Genomic DNA, 18,906 nt, shown 5'->3' with positions numbered 1-18,906 from the left:
TTTGGTGGATCATGGAAAAAATATATTGGGGCATGCGTTCCTGGATCACTTAATTCATCAAGAAAATGTGCAGTGAAATAAATTTCATTACAACAACCTTCAAGAGATCTCAAGTTTTGTTTGTTGTAATGAACTTCAAGTAATGTAATGGCAGCAAAACTGGAACTGAACATGTATTTTGTTGAAACATTTTTCATCCTATTGGTATTTGCTGTAATGAAATTTTTACTGTATTTAATTACTGAATTGTGAAGCAATGTTATGATAAATGTCGTTACTGATCAGTTAACATGTTAAAAAATTATAATATAGATATAGCCTGAAGGTTTTTTTTTGTTAGTTGTCATGGTCAAAGTTCTGTTGTGGGAATAGTAGTTGAATTGTTTAACATTTAAGAAAATGGTTCTTTTACAGTAAAACTGGAAAAATTTTCCAAAGTTGCATATGAAAATTCAGTACATGTTGCAATTAATTATGCTAAAAAAAATGCTATAATGAGCATTTAAACATGGTAAAACTATGGTTAATGTTTTCTCTAACTGTTATAGTTTTTGATTGAACTGAACATTTGCACAAGCTCAAGAATTATACTCATCAAAAATGTCCTTTAGTCATTTAATTTGAAATTAAATATTAAAAATACCTATCAAGTAATGAAAACTTGTTGTTAATATTTTGTTAAGGTGTTTCAAATAGTGATAATGTTGCATATTTTAACTTAGGATAAAATACTTTAATTTCTTTAATAAAATGGCTATTTTGGCATTGTTTAAGTTATATTAACTTCTGCCTGCAAATGTTCTTTTTATAATTTCTAAACATGACCAAATATTTTAAAAACATGACAAAATGTTGAAAAAATATTATTATTATTATTTTTAATTAACATGTGTGAAACTTGTTGAAAGAATTCAATGCCGCAATAGTATTTTTTAAATGTTCAATTAATGCTTTTATAAATGTTGCTGAATTTCAGTACAGAGCAGTGGTGGCTTGAAAGTCATTTGACAGGCTTTTGAAACAAAACAAATTTCGAAAAACAAGCATGCTGATTCAGCATCACATAAATTACTTTTTAGTATTTAAATTTTATTTATTTATTTATTTTTGGCAAACAAATCAATAACTTTTTGCAATAAATTTAAGTGTGTCACCAATTGAGAGATTGGTTTGGATGCTTAGGTATGTCCTCACTTCACTTAAAGTAATTCTTAAAAATAGTGTTATAATGACTTTTTACAAATTGAAATTAAACTTAAAAACAAGGCAGTGTGTGCATTTTGAAACTTATGTATCAACCAAGCTCATTTACCATGCATTAATCTGGTTCTGAGAACAGTGGTGGTTTCCTCCTTCCACATTTCATATGCTTTTGCAACCATAAGCATTTTCAGCCGGAGTTCTCTATCACAAATGTGATAGAGAATCAAAGGTTTTAGCAACCAACAGTACTTTGACTGTGTATTACTGGATTGAAGAAAATAAAAAGAGGGCGGGGGGACTTTTGAAAATTAACAATAATCTATCTGGTAGATTATTCTTGTTACTAGTTGTGTTAGTGACTATATTGCTGTGTTTGCTTCTATTTTAGTTCTTACTAATTTTATTTCTTGATTTTCCTTGATCGTTCACATGCTCGTGCACTTATTGAGGAGCTGCAACTAGTACAAAAGATTTTCACTTTATTTTAATGTTTACAATGTTTAAATGAGTTAAGTATTTTCAAAGTGGTATTTTAAAAGGTTTGACATTTTCTGAAAACTAATTTTCGACCATAATATATTGCCTCAAAATTGTTCTGTTTTAGTATAGTTTCATCATAATGCATAGGGATAAGTATTACGTTAATATTACACAAGTACATGATTTCTTACTATTCTTGTTTTTAATTTTTTGATTTGGACTTATTTTTTTTTTTATTATTTTAAGCATAGAGTACTTTTTTATGCAATCTTGATCTGGCAATATTGTCACATTCTTTTAAGTTAATTTTGATACTTATAAGTTTATTTTATTCGTTGAATTGTACAAGGGTTGAAACTTTTACATTGGCAACTATTTATTTTCACCTAATGCAAAAGTGTACATGCCCCCAAGGTTTACTGTCCATGAATATAGTCACAAGCATTGTGTACAGCTCGTTTCTGACGATGTAGAAGTCGTAGGACACTTTTAGTAGTGTCTGTTCAGCTGATAGTTCGAATGAAGTGGGTCTACCGCCTCAAGTATCTCTTCAACAGTTCTGAAGCTAGTACCACGAAATGGTAAAGCTGTAGATTACCAATCGCTAGTCGCCCAATGGACAACCATTTTATTGAAAATAGTTACCAGAAAATTGGAAGTTTTAGTCACCAAAAGTGGCAATCGTATGTTTCTTTATTTGTTGAAAAATCATATTGTATATCATGCTATGCCAACACGCTTTCAATCGTGAGACATTCAGTCGACTCCACCTTGGCAACATAATTCAGAGTCAACTCCTTTAAGGTTATTTATTTTTAGTGCTGAATATATTTAAAAAAAGGCTGTCAAAAGTGGCTACTATTTTTTTTGACTTTCGTAGCCAGTGGCTACTATTTAGAACCCCTAGTCTAGAGTTTTACAAAATATTTTCTTCATATTAGGAATTAAGTCAAAGCTATAAGGATATAAGCCTTTGTGACTGACTTAATTCCTAAGGTGGAGGATCCACTTTGTATCCTTAGCTTCAGAACTATTCAAGAGATTCTTATAGCTGTAGTCTGATCCATTTAAACTATCGACACAACAGTCCCTGCTACATTTGTCATACATCTTCCATTGTGTTGAAAACAAGTTGTGCCAGTGTTCGAAACAAATTGCACACAATGCTTGTGACTGACTTGATAGACAGTTGATAGAACTTTGATAGAATGTATCACTTTTGTATCAGGTGAAAATAAATAGTTGCCACTATTAAAGTCCCAACTCTTTACATTTTACTATATTTTTATTTGGTATTGTTTTTAGTAATTTTATTGCTTGTACTTCTTTCAATAAAGAAGCTGATTGTGATAGTGAGAGTTCTAGCAGTAGTGAAAACTCTTCTGATGATGAGGAAGATACTGCGATGGAAGAGCTGGAAAAAAAGAGAAAGCATCCATATCGTCTTCACCATGAATTGTGGTATAATGATCCCAAAGAGGTAAGTTTTGCTTATGTTGTTTCTAAAACTTATTCAAATGATTACAACAACTTTTACATTTAATAAAATTGATGATATTGTTGAACAGTGTTTATTATAGTTGTCTTTTAAATGTTTTTGTTTTTTATTCCTATTGTATTGTACAAATAATAAGAGATTGATTACCAAACAATCAATTAGGTTCTTGGACATGGGTCCCTAATTTTTAAGAGCCTCAAAATGACTAAAATTGTAGTAGTCTTACTTAAGAAAACTTTACCTTAATTTTCTTTCATTTTCTTAAGTTTTCTCCTTTATTTATATACCTTTTTTACATGTACTTAAGTGTGGGCCTGTCAAGAAATATTTTGAACGAATGGTAAAACACCTTAACACCCCTGAAATGGTGGTTCCCCATTAATGCTTATGTTTATAAGGTTTGACTTCAGAGAGCCCCCAAAAAATGTTTATTTTGGGTCACCCACTATATTAATCGGGCCCTGAAAAATATTGTACACAAAGATCGAGCTCATCACACATCTCGCAAAGCAAATATATGCAAACCAAGAACTTAAATTGACCTTAACTTCTTGAAGCGTTATTACTAAACTTGTCAAACGTTTACTGCAACTGGTGAATTTACCTTTATGTCAGGGCCGGATTTGGGGATGGGCATGCCAGGTTACTGCCCCGAGGCCTCCACATTAAAGGGGCCCCCACAATAAAATTTTTACATAATATTCTAACTTTCACGGGTCGAAAATATCGGATATATACATATATATCAAAATATTCGGATATATATCAAAGTATCAGATATTTTCGAAAATATGATGATCTTTTCGAACCCTCATTAGGAGCCTCCAATCCTTCGTTGCCCCAGGGTCTCCACACTTCCAAATCCGGCTCTGCTTTATGTTAATAGACTGTAGGCTGACAATAGGGTAAATTTGCCAGAAGCAATCCGTGTTTCAGAAGCCTATACTTGATTTAGAAGTGCGCAAAATGGAGTTAAAACTGCACAATTTGGGTTAAACAGCAGCACTTATCTAAAAAAGTAAAGCTGCTAGAAAAAAACTAATTTCATATTTCAATTCAGAGATCCAAACATATCTAAAATCAGTTCTCAAACTCGGGGCACCAAAGAAAAAACATTTTTTTGTTCCCCTGTGTAATTTTTTTTGTTTAAATTTTTTTTTTTTCAAATGTTTATTGTTTTATGTACCTGTGTTGAATTATAGTAATATACTTTTTTTTTTAACATTCTGATTCAAATAAAATTATTTGCTATTTTAGTGTCCGGAATTGGAACTCACAAAAATTTAACAAATCTCTAACTTAATTTAGGACAGTGAATTCCATTGTGATGGTCACTTTCTTACAAAACCCTGCACTTGATCTACAATGAACCTTCATTGACAGTCAAGTTTATAATGTGTTTAACCTGCTCAGAAAATAGCACCCTCTCCCCCCCCCCCCCAGCATGCTTTTCCCACCTATCTCAAGATGATGTTAAAGGTTCATTCCTTTTGAAACAAATGAATCAAAATCTTGAGGCATCACCCTACGTTCTGACGAACAGTAAACCAGTTCTATTCCCCTAGTCATTCTGCTGTTAAAACCAATGGAAGAGGGACTTGGTAGTTTAATTTGGTAGTTTTTTAAAAAAATGTGTGGATGTTGTTTATATTGATTTTCAAAAAGCTTTTGACAAGGTACCGCATGTTGCTCTTCTCAGCAAGTTAGCTGACATAGGAATAGGAGGAAAAACTTTACTTTGGGTTAGAATTTGGCTTACTGGTAGGAAGCAAAGAGTAGTTGTGAGAGGAAATCATTCTAATTGGAGTGATGTTTTAAGTGGGGTTCCTCAGGGATCAGTTTTAGGGCCTCTTTTGTTTATTATATTTATGAATGACATCAATGAAAATATTTCTGGAAGCATGAATTGTTTTGCTGACGATGTAAAAGTTATGGGGATTGTCGAAAATGAAGAACAAGTAAAACTGCTGCAAGAGGATTTAGATCATATTACTAAGTAGGCAGATAAATGGGGTATGGCAGTTAATATAGGGAAATGTCAAGTGCTACACTTAGGTCATGGAAATAAGCGTATGAGATATCGTTTACAGGGTTCAGTCATAAATCAGGCAGAGAATGTTATGGATCTGGGTATCTTTATAAATCAGGACTTTAAGTTTAGTCAACAGTGCAGTATTGCTAGTAACAAAGCCAACAAAATGCTTGGGTTTATCAATAGATCTATTTGAAACAAATCTAAGAAAGTTCTTCTGCCTTTATATAGGAGTTTAGTAAGACCTCATTTGGAGTATGCTGTTCAGTTTTGGTCTCCTTATCTTAAGAAAGACATTAATGTATTGGAAAGGGTTCAAAGGCGAGCTACAAGGCTAATAAATGGACTTTCTCACTTAGACTATGATTCCAGGCTTAGAAGGCTAAAAATGTACAGTCTTGAGCAAAGAAGAGACCGAGGGGACATGATTCAGTTGTTTAAATTATTAAAATGAAAGATGTTACGGGGCTGAAGTTTAGCACTGAAAACAGGACAAGGGGTCATTGTTTTAAGCTATTTAAATCTCAGGCTAACTTGGAAATCAGAAAAAACTACTACTTTAGCAGGATCGTGGGCACTTGGAATAGCTTACCAGAAGAGGCGGTAATGAGCAAGGGAGTGGATAGCTTTAAGAGGGCCATTGATCTTCATTGCTGACTAATTAATTGACTAGGACCAGCCAAGCTGGGCCCAGAGCCTGTTGCTGGTCATCACATTTGTATTTGTATTAAGCTGCACATCCAATCATTCAATTATAGATTCATGTTAACAGTTTGTTACATGGGGTGAACTGCCAGTAATTGACTGTTAAGTGGTCTAGTAGTTATATTTAGTTTCCCTGCTAAAAACATAGGGGGAAAAGATTAATTTTTCTACTCTTCTAAAATATATTAAGATCGGGGTTTGTAATTTTTTAAATCTTTTTAAAAAATTTAAAAAGTTGGATTTTTAAAATTTTAAATCAGATTTTTTTTATTTTTTTTTTAAAAATTTTCAGAATTTTGCAGATATTAATTGCTTTACATTTATTAACATGTTATATTTCATACAAAAGATGAAAAGCAACTTTTTAGTATTTTCATTTCATAGCAGTTGCTGTTTTTAGTAATACAAATGCATGATTCAAATTGAATTTAATGTTGACCCCCCCCCCCCCCCATCCCTGTTATCTACAACTACCAATCTTTCAACTATAATTCTCGGAAACAGTGGTACCACTGTCTCCTAGAATTATAATTTGCATATTTTTTAGAAGAAAAATTCTTAAAATTTGGCAGTTTTCTATGTTTATCAGCTTGAATCAACAAAAGTTCTGAAATTGATTCAATTATTTGATTAGGGTAAAGAAGGAAAAAAACATAGATAGTAGTATAAGCTGAATTAATAAATCCATTCAGTTTACTTTTAAAATTAGGATAAGTTATCCAAATATTTAATATTAAAAAAAAATTATAAATATGTTATAATGTTTAGATAAAAAGATAAGGTTTCCAAAATCATGTACTTTTTTAGCGTAAAATAATATGTTGAACAATAACTTTTCTTAACTATATTCGTCATGGTGTATAAGAAAAGCCATAAACTTTTATTGCGTTTTGAACTAATTCTGGAGTAAAAGCAATATTGCAAGAGTCTGAAAATCTGTTACTTACACAGAAAGAGGGATTTATGTAGTTTTGCCGTTCGAAGTTGAAATTAGTATTATAGTGAAATTTATAGTTACACATTCAAAAAATGCAAAATTAATTTTAAAAATAAATCCAACTGATTTCAATCAGTGATTTTGTAAAAAAAAAATTCACTGATTCAAATCGATTAATTTAAATCAATCATCTTTTTTGAAAAAAATCATTTGATTTAATCTTGGATTGGATGAAGCTGATTTAAATCAACAAACCCTGATTAAGATTTACAACGATTAATTCTTTTACTGATTCATTTACTTTCACAGAAATCATTTCAATAATAGTTTTAAAAGGATAATTCATTAGTAATTGACCACTTACGTTCAGAAAATGACCAGTGTCAGTACTTGACCACTTTTTCCAAACAGTAAAAATCAAAACTTTAACAATTGAATTCCAACTATTGTGTTATAACCAACTATTGTTTATTCCTTTGTACAGTACTAAAAGGTTTTTGTAAGTATATTGTCCTAACCTCCAATAAAACTTTAGCTGAAAATTAAATTATAATAGAGCATTTCACAGGATGCTAGAAATTTGTTTCATCACTTAGATAAAGAACATGTACTTATTTATTCTTTTTTTTTACATTATTGTGTTACAGTGGTCAACTGCTGGCTTATGGTCCATTATTGGCAGCTCCCCAAACATGTGCATAAATCTTTTCCTTTGACATAATATCTATGTTGTTTTTCTTTGTTTAAACTTGCATAACATTTTTATTCTCTTAATAGTATTTTTGGATAAAAAATGTATATAAATCAACTGATTTGTTAATATTTCAATATCCTTCAATCAACTGGGTTTTCTCTGAAACTGGCTTACATTTAATACCAAATAAGCTTGTAAATAGAGGTTGTACTTTGCTTTGAAAATATATATTGTGCTCTTTGAGTGATCTGTATATCTGAAGTAACCTGCACAATTACTTTTTCAATGTTATTATTGTTGTGTTGCTCAACAGTTAACTCCTGGTTTATTTATTGTTTTCACAAAAACACTTTTTCAGATGAATGATGGTCCTTTGTGTAGATGCAGTGCTAAAGCTAGACGATCTGGAATTCGTCATGGTATCTATGCTGGGGAAGAGCATTTACCTTTGTGTAATCCCTTGAGTAATAATGCAAACAGATTACATCATTATAGAATAACTATGAAACCTCACACAAATTTCCTGGTAATTTTTTTTTTCTTTTCTTTTTTCTTGAATGTATTGAGAAACAAAGTTCTAATTGCATAATTGCAATAAAAATTGCAGAAATGTTTTTCTGGGTTTTATGGGATTTCTTTTTCAATACAAATAAGGATATTGGATTCGATATAAACAAGGACTTATAAACTTGGCTTGGTTCAACAAACTAAAGTCTACCAAGCCAAGTCGAGTCGAACAAAAGCACAGCCATACCATCCTTTTCTTGAAGCAACTCATGGTAATTTTGACCATCTGTTACTTTGTTGTTAATAGAACTAGAAGCGTACATTTTTAGTGACTAAGAGAACATGCCATAGCGAGCTATGTTAGAAAATTTCGTTCCATTTCTAACCAAAAAATGGCTTACATTTGCTGTTTTAGGACGTTAGGATGTTACGGGGCTGAAGTTTAGCACTGAAAACAGGACAAGGGGTCATTGTTTTAAGCTATTTAAATCCCAGGCTAACATGGATATTAGGAAAAATTATTATTATAGCAGGGTAGTGGAACCTTGGAACAGTTTACCGGAAGAGGTGGTAATGAGCAAGAAAGTAGATAGTTTTAAGAGGGCCATTGATCTTCACTGGGGATTGTAAATTGACTAGGACCAGTCTAGCTGAGCCCAGAGCCTGTTGCTGGTCGTCACTTTTGTATTTGTATGCTATGCAATGCTGTTGCTGGAAAAAAATATTTGGTGAATCATACCTCTTTTCATGGAGTGGTTAACCGTTTACCCGCCAATGTTTAAAAAATGGAACATCATATTTAACTGAAAATTTTCCCAAGAAATAACTTTAAAATAAACAATTTTTTTTAACACAGTTTAGTCTTATTTGAAAGTATTTTTTGATTTCCTGCTTCATTGTTTATATATTTTCAATTATTTATTGCGATTTTTCAAAGATGAGTGTTTTTTAGCTTTTTGCAACTTTTTCTTATAAAATTTACCAAAAATTGGCTTTTTCAGAAAATGTGATGATATTTATTATAGTTGTGAAAAATACTTCAATGTATGATTTTAAAATGCTTGTAGAAATGTACAATGATATTTCCAAAAGGTGTACCCCTTCAAAATAGCATGTTCCAATTTTGGAACATAGGTGCTTTTATGGAGTCAAATTTCCAAGAAGTAAATCGTTCGACTTCAAAGGGGAAATTTCATTTTTCGTAATATATATTTCTTTTTTCTTCTCATTTTGAATGTACTCTGAAGTAGATGTTGGCAAAACCAAGTAAATTTATATTTTGAAAGGAGATGAGGTTTCGTTAGCAAAGAAAATAAGAACAGTGTACTGTTTGACTGACTATATGGCTCCGAATCCACACCTGCTTGGACAGCTGCATTGTCACGTGATAATAAAAAATAATATTAGTGAGCATTTTATTCTTCATATTTTAAATGCAGTTCAATAATTCGCTAGCTTTGTTTTCAAGCGAAACGAAATTCTGTTTGACATATACCAACTGTTCATAAATGTTAAAAAATGTCTACAAGATTTCTTACTGTAAAACAAGCTGTGGCTTATTTAGAGACATTGTCGGATTCGGATTTGTCAGATGTAGATATATGCCAATTACCCCTGATGAACCAGGCAATATCACTGAGGAAGAAGACATTCTAAAAGACGAGTTACAACCTATTACACCAACTGATGTATGTGGACAGGTGGACATTTTTTCCGCCAACTCTCGTGAAAATTTAACAAAAAAATCGGAGGAAGAACAAAGTCTGAAATCATTAGATAATAAAAGTAAAAAGCGAATGAAAACGAAAAAAAAGAAAAAGATGGAATTATCAGGAAATAAAAGTAGAAAAAGAATCGAAATGGATTTAACTTGGGAGAAGAAAGCTAATTTTCAGAAACTGATTTCGTCAGAAAGTATTGAACCACTTCGACACGCATTTCCGAATATAGTGGATTTATCTCCAATTGATTTATTTTTTAAAATTTTATCTTTGCAGTATGTTGAACACTTAGCAAATATGACAAACTTGTATGCATTGCAAAAAGGAGAATCAATAGATGTTGACAGAGATGAAATCCTACAATTTTTTGGTTTGCTGCTATTGAGTGGGTACCATTCCGTTCCTTCTGAAGATATGTATTGGAGCAGTGCAGAAGATACATCTGTGCCAATTGTACCAACAGTTATGCCTCTAAATGGTTTTCGAAAAATAAAAAACAACTTTCATTTGATGGACAACCATGAATTAAAACAAAATGACAAACTTGGAAATGTATACCCTATTTACAAAGAATTGTGTAAAAACCTTCAACAATTTGGTGTATTTCATGAAAAATTGAGCATAGATGAATCTATGATTCCCTACTACGGTCGGCATTCATGTAAAATGTTTATTAGAGGAAAACCAATAAGATTCGGCTTCAAAATTTGGATGCTGTGCTCTTCAAGTGGATACCCATATTCCATGGAGATTTATTCAGGCAAAAAAGAAGGATCCCCTGATGTGCAATTAGGTTCCAGAGTTGTAAATGATCTATTATCAGTTTTGCCTGACACGTCTAAGCATGAAGTATACTTTGATAACTTTTTTACATCATATGACTTAATTTCTCAGCTAACAAAAAAAGGTGTACGAGCAACAGGAACAATTCGTGAAAACCGAACTGGCCATTGTCCACTGAAATCCAAAAAAGCTCTTTCTAAAGAAGATCGAGGAAATTTTGACTGTCGATCTGATGGATCAGTGTACATGTGCAGCTGGAATGATAATGCAGTGGTTACAGTAGCATCTAATTGTTATACACATGAGCCACTTGCATCTGTAAAACGTTACTCAAATGCGCAGAAATGCAAGACAGATGTGCCACAACCTCATCTTATCAAGAGATACAATGAAGGAAGGGGGGGGGGGTGGACGTCTTGGATAAACTTTTAGGGAGCTACAGACCTCATTTGAGGAGTAAAAAATGGTGATGGAATCTTTTTAGTAATGCTCTGAATATTTCAGTCGTAGCTAGTTGGTTACTTCATTGTGAGTTACACGAAGTCAAGATGAAGCATTTAGAGTTCCGAAGAGAAATAACAACTCACCTCCTAAGAAGAAAAGTACGAGTGGAAAGTCATCCAGGGCCTCGTTGTCATTTACATAAACAATCAAGAATGTCTGACGGACATTATATTGTATCTGCATCTCAAGGACGTTGTGCGGTGTGCAAAAAAAAATACGACTAAGAAATGTTTCCATTGCGACAAATAGAGACGTACCGAGTAGCACTTTGGCCGAGTAGCCGAGCACCGAGTACTCGGCCTTTCATTACTCGGCCGAGTACCGAGTTACCGAGTACTCGGCCTAGTTACCAAGTACCAATTATGTTTTAAGGAGAACCACCGACACACATGTGATGAATTTTGAACTTACTGGAATAGACCTTGTCCATATAATAGTTTTTAAAACTAAATTCCTGCTGAAATTTAATTACGCATTATTTAAAAAATTTTGTGTCAGAAATTTTACAAAAACATTATTTTTATAGAGAGGTGTCTGCAAGACAGGGGTTTAATAATGTTATTTGTATTGGAACTGTGGAATTAAAAATTGTCTGCATAAGAGGGGTGTCCATTAGGAGGGGTTTCACTGTATACCAATCAATTATAGGTCTAGTCCGCCAAAAATAAATAATTTTTAAAAGCAGATAAAACAAATGTTCAGGAACACTGCAAACACGTATTTCTGCCCCCCTCCCCTCCTCCCCTGTTACAAGGAACGTCTTTTTCAGTGCATAACATGTGAGCTAAAGAATGTAAAGACATTGGACAAAATTTGTCGGATGGCTTTAAATCCACGAGCTTCCATTTTGTGCATTGAAAAAGGAATTCCTTGTAATGCCAAAACATGTGTCTGCAGTGTTCCTGCACTGTGCTTTTAACGTTGTTTTATTTTCTTTTATTTTTTAAACAAAGGTATTTTTATATTTCTCATAACTAATTTTTGTTTGTAGCAAAAATCCATTTTTAATATAAAATTTCCATATTTTCTATACTTACCTTTTTTGCATAATTTTTAATAAATAAGTTTTATTAACTTTGCAGACATTAAAATAAAGATTTATTCATATGAGATTGATATGAAGCATTACAAACTTCATTATTCTCAAAATTTAAATTTGACTTATAAAATTTAATTGTAAATGTTTGCAGAATATAATGCTTGCTCTTTTTTTATACATTTTAGTATCTGTCTAGGACAATATTCAATTTTTTGCAACTACTCGGTATTGGCCGAGTATCTGATCAGAATTTGGCCGAGTACCGAGTACTCGGCAAATTCGCCGAGTAGGCCGAGTACCGAGTAATTACCGAGTACTCGGTACGTCTCTAGCGACAAACGACTTCACCAGCAATGCTTCCTTTCATATCATGGCCATTAGATATTCCTGTATTGGATTTTCTGAATTCTGGTATGTACATAAATGCAATTTAAAATATTATTTTTTCCGTAATAAAGTATGCTAAGATAAAAACCGCATTCAAAACCTCTTAGTTTAAAAAAATTTTCTGAAAAAAAAAATATTTCATGCAAAGCACCAATGTTCCAAAAATGGAACACACTGAAAAACATAGTAAAAAATTTTTTTTTCCCGAAATTTTATTTTATTTCTGTATTTACTAGATATAAATAGACATAATTTCAAAAAATTTCTCAAATTTGATCTTCCGTCAATAGTTCGGCGGTTAAAACGGTTAATTTTCGTTTGCCCAAAACAGGTCAATTTAGATTTCTATAGCCGGATTCCATTCAAAAAGCAGACATTTATTTCATTTTACAAGTTGGTTTGAAACCAATTTCATTTAAAATTCCATTGTTTCGACAATAATAAACAAAATATTTCGAAGAACGACGTTCCCTCACATTTCTCTCCAACTACAGCACTTATACTATGTCATGCATCTTAACTCTTATTTAAAACATGTTTTGTATTATATAACTGATTATTTTTCTTTTTAGACTAGCTCTCCGACCATCATATCTCATGAAGGAAAAAATTATGTTTTCGAGGGATTTTCAATGTTTTCTCACTCACCTTTACCCAAACTTCCAAATTGTAAAGTTATCCGTTTTAATTATGAATATACCATCTTGTACTTAGAAGAAGATGGCCCTACTAATTTTACAATTCAGGGACTTGAATTGTTTTCAAAGTTTCTACTGGTGGAAATATTAGAACTTGTAGATTTGAATTGGAAGGCTCATGATGATCCAGATGGTTGTCCTCGCTTCCATTTTTTGCCTAGATTTGCACGAGAAGTACATGGTAGGTTCATTTCAGTTGTGTTTAACAGTAATAGATAGTCTCTGGTTTTTACATTGATTCCTTTGTATGTTTATTTTTGCAAATGAAACATTTATGTATCATTATCCTCATATGGGCAGTTCTCAAAAGGTGGGAGCAAACACAGACCTCAACTTTGAAGCTTCAACACTAAATAACTTTCACTTTAATTAACTCAAAAATTTTTGAGTTAAATTATAATACTGTATAGAGACAAGAATTGACATAAATTATGGAAAAATTGCACTTCAAATGCCCTTAAAAAAATATTTTCTTTGCTAAAAGGCACAATTTTGGACATACCAAAACGTTAACTGAGCAAATGTACCATTAAAAAAATTTTTTTTTAAATTATTTCCGTACGTTTCAAAAAAAAAAAAAAAAATTAAAGGTATGAATCTTACACTGAATAACTTTCTGTTAACATTTTACACAAATAACAAAAGTAAAGACAGATTATTTACTTTGAAAACGATTTTAGAAAAAAGTAAGTTTGAAATTTGATGTATGTCCAAAAATTACGATCTTTACAATGCTATTATTTGAGAACTACAGTGGCTCCCAAAAGTCTTTGTACACTTTGAAATTTTTTACTAAAACCAAAATAACTCAAAACTGAATTCGAATATGAAGTCCAATATTTTTTCATACCATTCCTATGTCATTCTAAATACAACTCATTGGTTGTTTCAAAATATTGATGGATCTTCTTTTTGAAATGGGTCAAAAAACGAAGAGACAGTGAAATAACACGCCACAAAAGTCATCATGCACTCAAATATTTTGGAACAAATTCATGATTAAAATTATTATATGCCGTTTTTCTAATATTTTTGCATTGTGTTGACCCTTATAAGTCATTTGGCTTTAATTTTTTGTTTATTTATTGATTAATATTGTGCTTATTACTGTAAAATGGCTGGTATTCGTAAAAACCACAAACACCATTCAAAATTTGAATTTTTTTCCCGCAGTAGTGGTAAATTGGTTTGAAATGTTTCTAAATTACTTGGTAATTTATTTGTTTGTATAGTAAAGTGCTTGATAAAATGCTTTAAAGAAAGGAATCCGACCGAAAACAAGGTAAGAAAAGGTCAACCGGCAAAGTTGACGAAACGTGATCGGAGATTTAAAGTTAAAAAATTTATGAAAAATACACGTTTGAGTGCTGTAAAAGTTTCTGCAGAGTTGAATGAAACATTTTACATTTAATTTTCACCTAAAATTGTTCGCCAAGTTCTCTATTAGCTGGATTAAATGGGACCTCTTCCCGCAGAAATTTTCTTGGTCGTGCGAAAAACAGAAATCTTACGCTTTTCGTCGCAAAATCAATGATAAATACGCTAAAAACGTTTTAGAATCACGTCTCACTTACAGATAAAAATTAATTCAACATTTTTGGTTAAATTGTTGTATAACTGTAAGTAGAAGAAAAAAATAGGAACTTAATCTTAAGAACTTATTTTTATCAGATAATCAGGACGGTGGAGGTGTTCTAGTGTGAGGGTGCATATCAGCATCAGGACTTGGTAGTTTGTAATTTTTTGATGAAATAATGAATTATGCTGTTCCTTTGAATATTTTAAAAACCAAATTTGAACTCTTAGCCAAAAATTTGGTTATTGGAAACAACTTTGTTTTTTATCAAGATAACAATAAGAAGCATACGGTTTTCAACGTTTGCGTATAGTGTCTCGAAAATTGTCCTAAAGTTTAGAAAATACCCTCTCAATCTCCAGATTTTAACTTAATGTAACGTATTTAGAGATATCTGGAGGCTAGATTACGAAAATACCGATCAGGCTACCAGGACCCAAGAGCTACTCACAGTTATACGTATAAACTTACAAGTGCTTAATGTAAGCCCTTTTAGTCACACAGTACACAACGAGTCAGTAGCCCAGTTCTTCCCAAACATTGTGTAGTGTTTGTAATGAATTGTTTCAATAGCTGCCACAATCCTGTTGCGTAAATCGGTTAGATCCTTTATGAACCGCTACAAGTAAAATTACACGAGATCAAATGAAATCCTCCTGAAATCTGGTGGGCGTGACAGTCATGCGAAACAAGCTCCCCAATTACCGGATCTTATACCATGTGATTTCTACCTGTGGAGGTTTATGTGTCTTCACTACCAACTGAACCAGCGGACCTAAGGAACAGGATTGAAGCAACTGTGACAACAATTGCACCACAATCACTAAACAATGTCTGGGAAGAACTGGACTATCAATTGATGTGTGCCGCAGGATGAAAGGGTGCTCATAATCATTTCATGTGTTAATTATGGTTTGAACGTAATAAATACTATAAAAGGTTAAAACCCTGATATTTATTTTGAAGCACCCTATGTTTAATTATAGTAAAACCTGTGTAAGTTGAGCACTTACGGTGCAGTATTTTAGTGGTCAACTTAGACAGGTGGTCAACTTACAACGGGTTTGTTATATGATTTTCAGCCAAATTTGGTGTGGTTAATTTTGATTTGGCATATTGGTGGTTAACATAGACAGGTAATCAACTTATAAGGGTGGCCAACTTTAGTGGTTTTACTGTATTATAACTTCAACTTCTAAATATAATTCCTTGATTTTTTTGTTCACTTCATCTTAAACAATGGAAAAGTCTTGACCGATTGTGTGTGTGTGTATAGCAGTTTTCAATTTTTTATACAACTGTTAAGGATAAGCAATTTACATATTAAAATGTGTTTCTTTTGTAGGTAACAAAAAAGAATTGCTGTCATTAAACGTTGTGTTACAGTACCTTCTACATGCTAATAAATTGCTTGTTGATGAAGCAAAGCTGCCTAAGATTTTAGCTAAAAGCAGCCTTGAATGGCAAGATATAGCCGATGACGTGAAAGGAATGATTGTCACTTGTCCTGGTATGAAGCCGTCTTCCATACGTGTTGATCAATTCGATAGAGAAAAATGTGAATCAAACACTTCAGATTTCCCGGTTATTGTGCATTTTGGAGTTCGACCTCCACAGCTTAGTTATGCTGGAAACCCACAGTGAGTATTATAATAATGTTACTTGATTAGCCGAAAATATATTAATTACAATAAAAATATACAAAGAAAAATCTTTGCTAGAATATGAATAAAGAGGATATTTTACCTACATGCAGCACAAATTGTCTGAGAATAACAGCAAATTGCTGTTATTCTTAACTGTTCTGTTTAACAGACCAATACCTCTTTATTAGCAGACGAAGGAGTAGCTCACCTTCAGTAAAAATCGCTTTTTTTCTGACCTGGTCTCTTTTGTTCACTTTTTTTAGAAATTGGACAACATTTTCACTTTTTTTCAAATATTTTGCTTTTAATATTGATGAAAGTGCTTTTCTTTCAATCGAAACCTGTTATATGGAGAGTTTCCTGTTGTTTCCAAGCATTCTTTGGATAATTTTATACTTATGTGTATGGTAAATATGCTCTTTGCCATGCTGAAACTTTCTAAATCATTTACAAGTCAGATTTCTTTAACTTTTTTTTTTCTTATTTATTGAGTTACTTAACAAGGTAAATTAGCAAAATTTCTTTTTATTCAGGGATGTGCCAGCTGCACCAAACTGCGCCAATCGTCGATTCTGCACCAAACTGCTCCAAAAGACCGGCAAATGGGCTTTTCTGTGCCAAAAATCCGACATCTGGCACCAAAACTGCAATTTTGAATTTAATGATGCAGTTCCTTTAGCATACTTGCCAGTTTTGGCAAAATATCATCAAGTTTATGCATTTGGAGCTTGTTTTTATAATTGTTTGGTTTAGTCCCAATTTTTTGCGCATTTCAAAATCCGATTGCATCTACTTTTGAAAAACTCGATCGTTTTAATTTTTTATGTGATTCTGTTCCTTTGACTAGAAAAATTCTGCACTAATCACTATTTTCAACCTTTATTATCTTTTGTTTTCAGTATATGAGGATTTGTAAATTCGTCTTCTTGCCACGCCCACTCGAAAATGTCAATCCATAAAATTGATTTAAGCGAATGGCATTTGTAAAAATTAATACTGTTGACCAGTTTTTAATCTTGGAGTTCTTAAGATTTTAGGACAGAAAATTGATCTCTAGTTTTGGTTGGAAACACTAAAGATAGCAAAAATCTGGGAATTCTAATGCTCTGGAAATGAATATGCAGACATTTCAAGTTTCTCAGATTCAGGCATTTTTTTCCATATTCTTAGTCTGTCTCAAAATTTTTATTTATTTATTTTTTCACATTTTTCATATTTTTTTCACTTGTGTTAAAAAATTCCTTTACTGCGACATCATTTCTCAAACTCATTTTTTTTCTCATTGTAATTTCATTATTAATTTTGTGATTAAATATCAAACAGTTAAAAATAAAAGGTTTTAATGTTGTCTTTGCTTAATCTTCAGATTTATTAATCAAGTAGTTCAGTATATAAACATATATGCCAAGAAAAAATAATAATATTAAGGTCAAATATAAGTGAATAACTTAAACATAACAAAAAAATATATATATATAAATTTGAATTTTTGGCATCTTGAATTCAAATTATGTTTTTCACAATCACGAGTGTGTGTGTGTGTATGTATGCGCGTGTGTGTTTGTGTAAGCACATGTGTGTGGCAGCGTGCGTGTGTGTATGTAAGCATGTGTGTGCATGTTGTGTAGGCAGTGCTGTGTATGTACGCGCGTGTGTGTAGGTGTTCGTAAGTGTGTGTAGATGTGTGTGCGTAGGTGTGTGAATTTGTATGCGTGTGTGTGTATGCGTGTGTAGGACATGGACGCAAACTGGAGACGGTTTTCGCTATAGGAGCAGCATCGTGAGAGGCCGGTCGACGGTGGTGATGGCAGCGGGTGCTGGTGGGAAAATAAAATGATAGCACGCCAAAACAGTCAAATGAGAACAATAAGCAATCGAAATTGCTCAAAAAAAAATCTAATAGCTCTTTAAAACTCACTTGTAACTTGTTGACGTAAAGTTTTTAAATTCAACCATTCTTTTATGCTTTTTTAAAAAGCCTTACATAAAAGCAAACGAATTTTTAAAATAGGTATCAAAGCACTCTAACTTAAATGTGCACTAAAACAGTGATGTGTTAAGCAAAGTAAATGTGTGCACGAAATTTAAATCCAAAGAAGTGTAAGAAAAAAGCAGAGCAGAACGGGACTTGTCTTTTATGAAAAATATTAGTCAAAAAAAGAAAAAAAAAGTAGTTAAGAGAGCTTCAATTTGTAGTTGTAGTTATGGTGTTTTTGCATCTTTAATCTCCTTTTTTTTAAATTATTTTATTATGTCACACATGTTTCTGTGTGTGAAATATGCATAGTTGCTCTAAATTGATGCAAAATTTAAATTTTGCTGCACCAAATATGTAATTTTACTGCTCCAGGCTGCTCCAAATTAGCAATTTTACTGCTGCAGACTGCTCCAAATTCAACATTTTGCTGCTCCAAGCTGCTCCAAACTCACCATTTTCCTGCTCCCAAGATTGCTCCAAAAGCGAATTCTGGTTGGCACATCCCTGTTTTATTTTCA

At 32.3% G+C, this 18,906-nt stretch overlaps 1 protein-coding gene across 1 annotated transcript in view; it reads left to right on the top strand.

Annotated features, from left to right (window-relative positions):
- LOC129223399 (ribonuclease 3-like) overlaps nucleotides 1–18,906 on the top strand; it is a 98,306-nt gene that overhangs the window by 12,990 nt on the left and 66,410 nt on the right. Inside the window, exons 3-6 of the mRNA XM_054857994.1 lie at nucleotides 3,021–3,163; nucleotides 7,908–8,075; nucleotides 13,063–13,369; nucleotides 16,110–16,404. Of these exons, the coding sequence (XP_054713969.1) occupies nucleotides 3,021–3,163; nucleotides 7,908–8,075; nucleotides 13,063–13,369; nucleotides 16,110–16,404 (913 nt within the window). The remainder of the gene's footprint in view (nucleotides 1–3,020; nucleotides 3,164–7,907; nucleotides 8,076–13,062; nucleotides 13,370–16,109; nucleotides 16,405–18,906) is intronic.

The sequence above is a fragment of the Uloborus diversus genome, chromosome 5 (assembly GCF_026930045.1).
Source record: "Uloborus diversus isolate 005 chromosome 5, Udiv.v.3.1, whole genome shotgun sequence".
NCBI lineage: Eukaryota > Metazoa > Arthropoda > Arachnida > Araneae > Uloboridae > Uloborus > Uloborus diversus.
The sequence above is the reverse complement of the archived record's forward strand: the minus strand, read 5'-3'. Positions and strand labels throughout refer to the sequence as shown.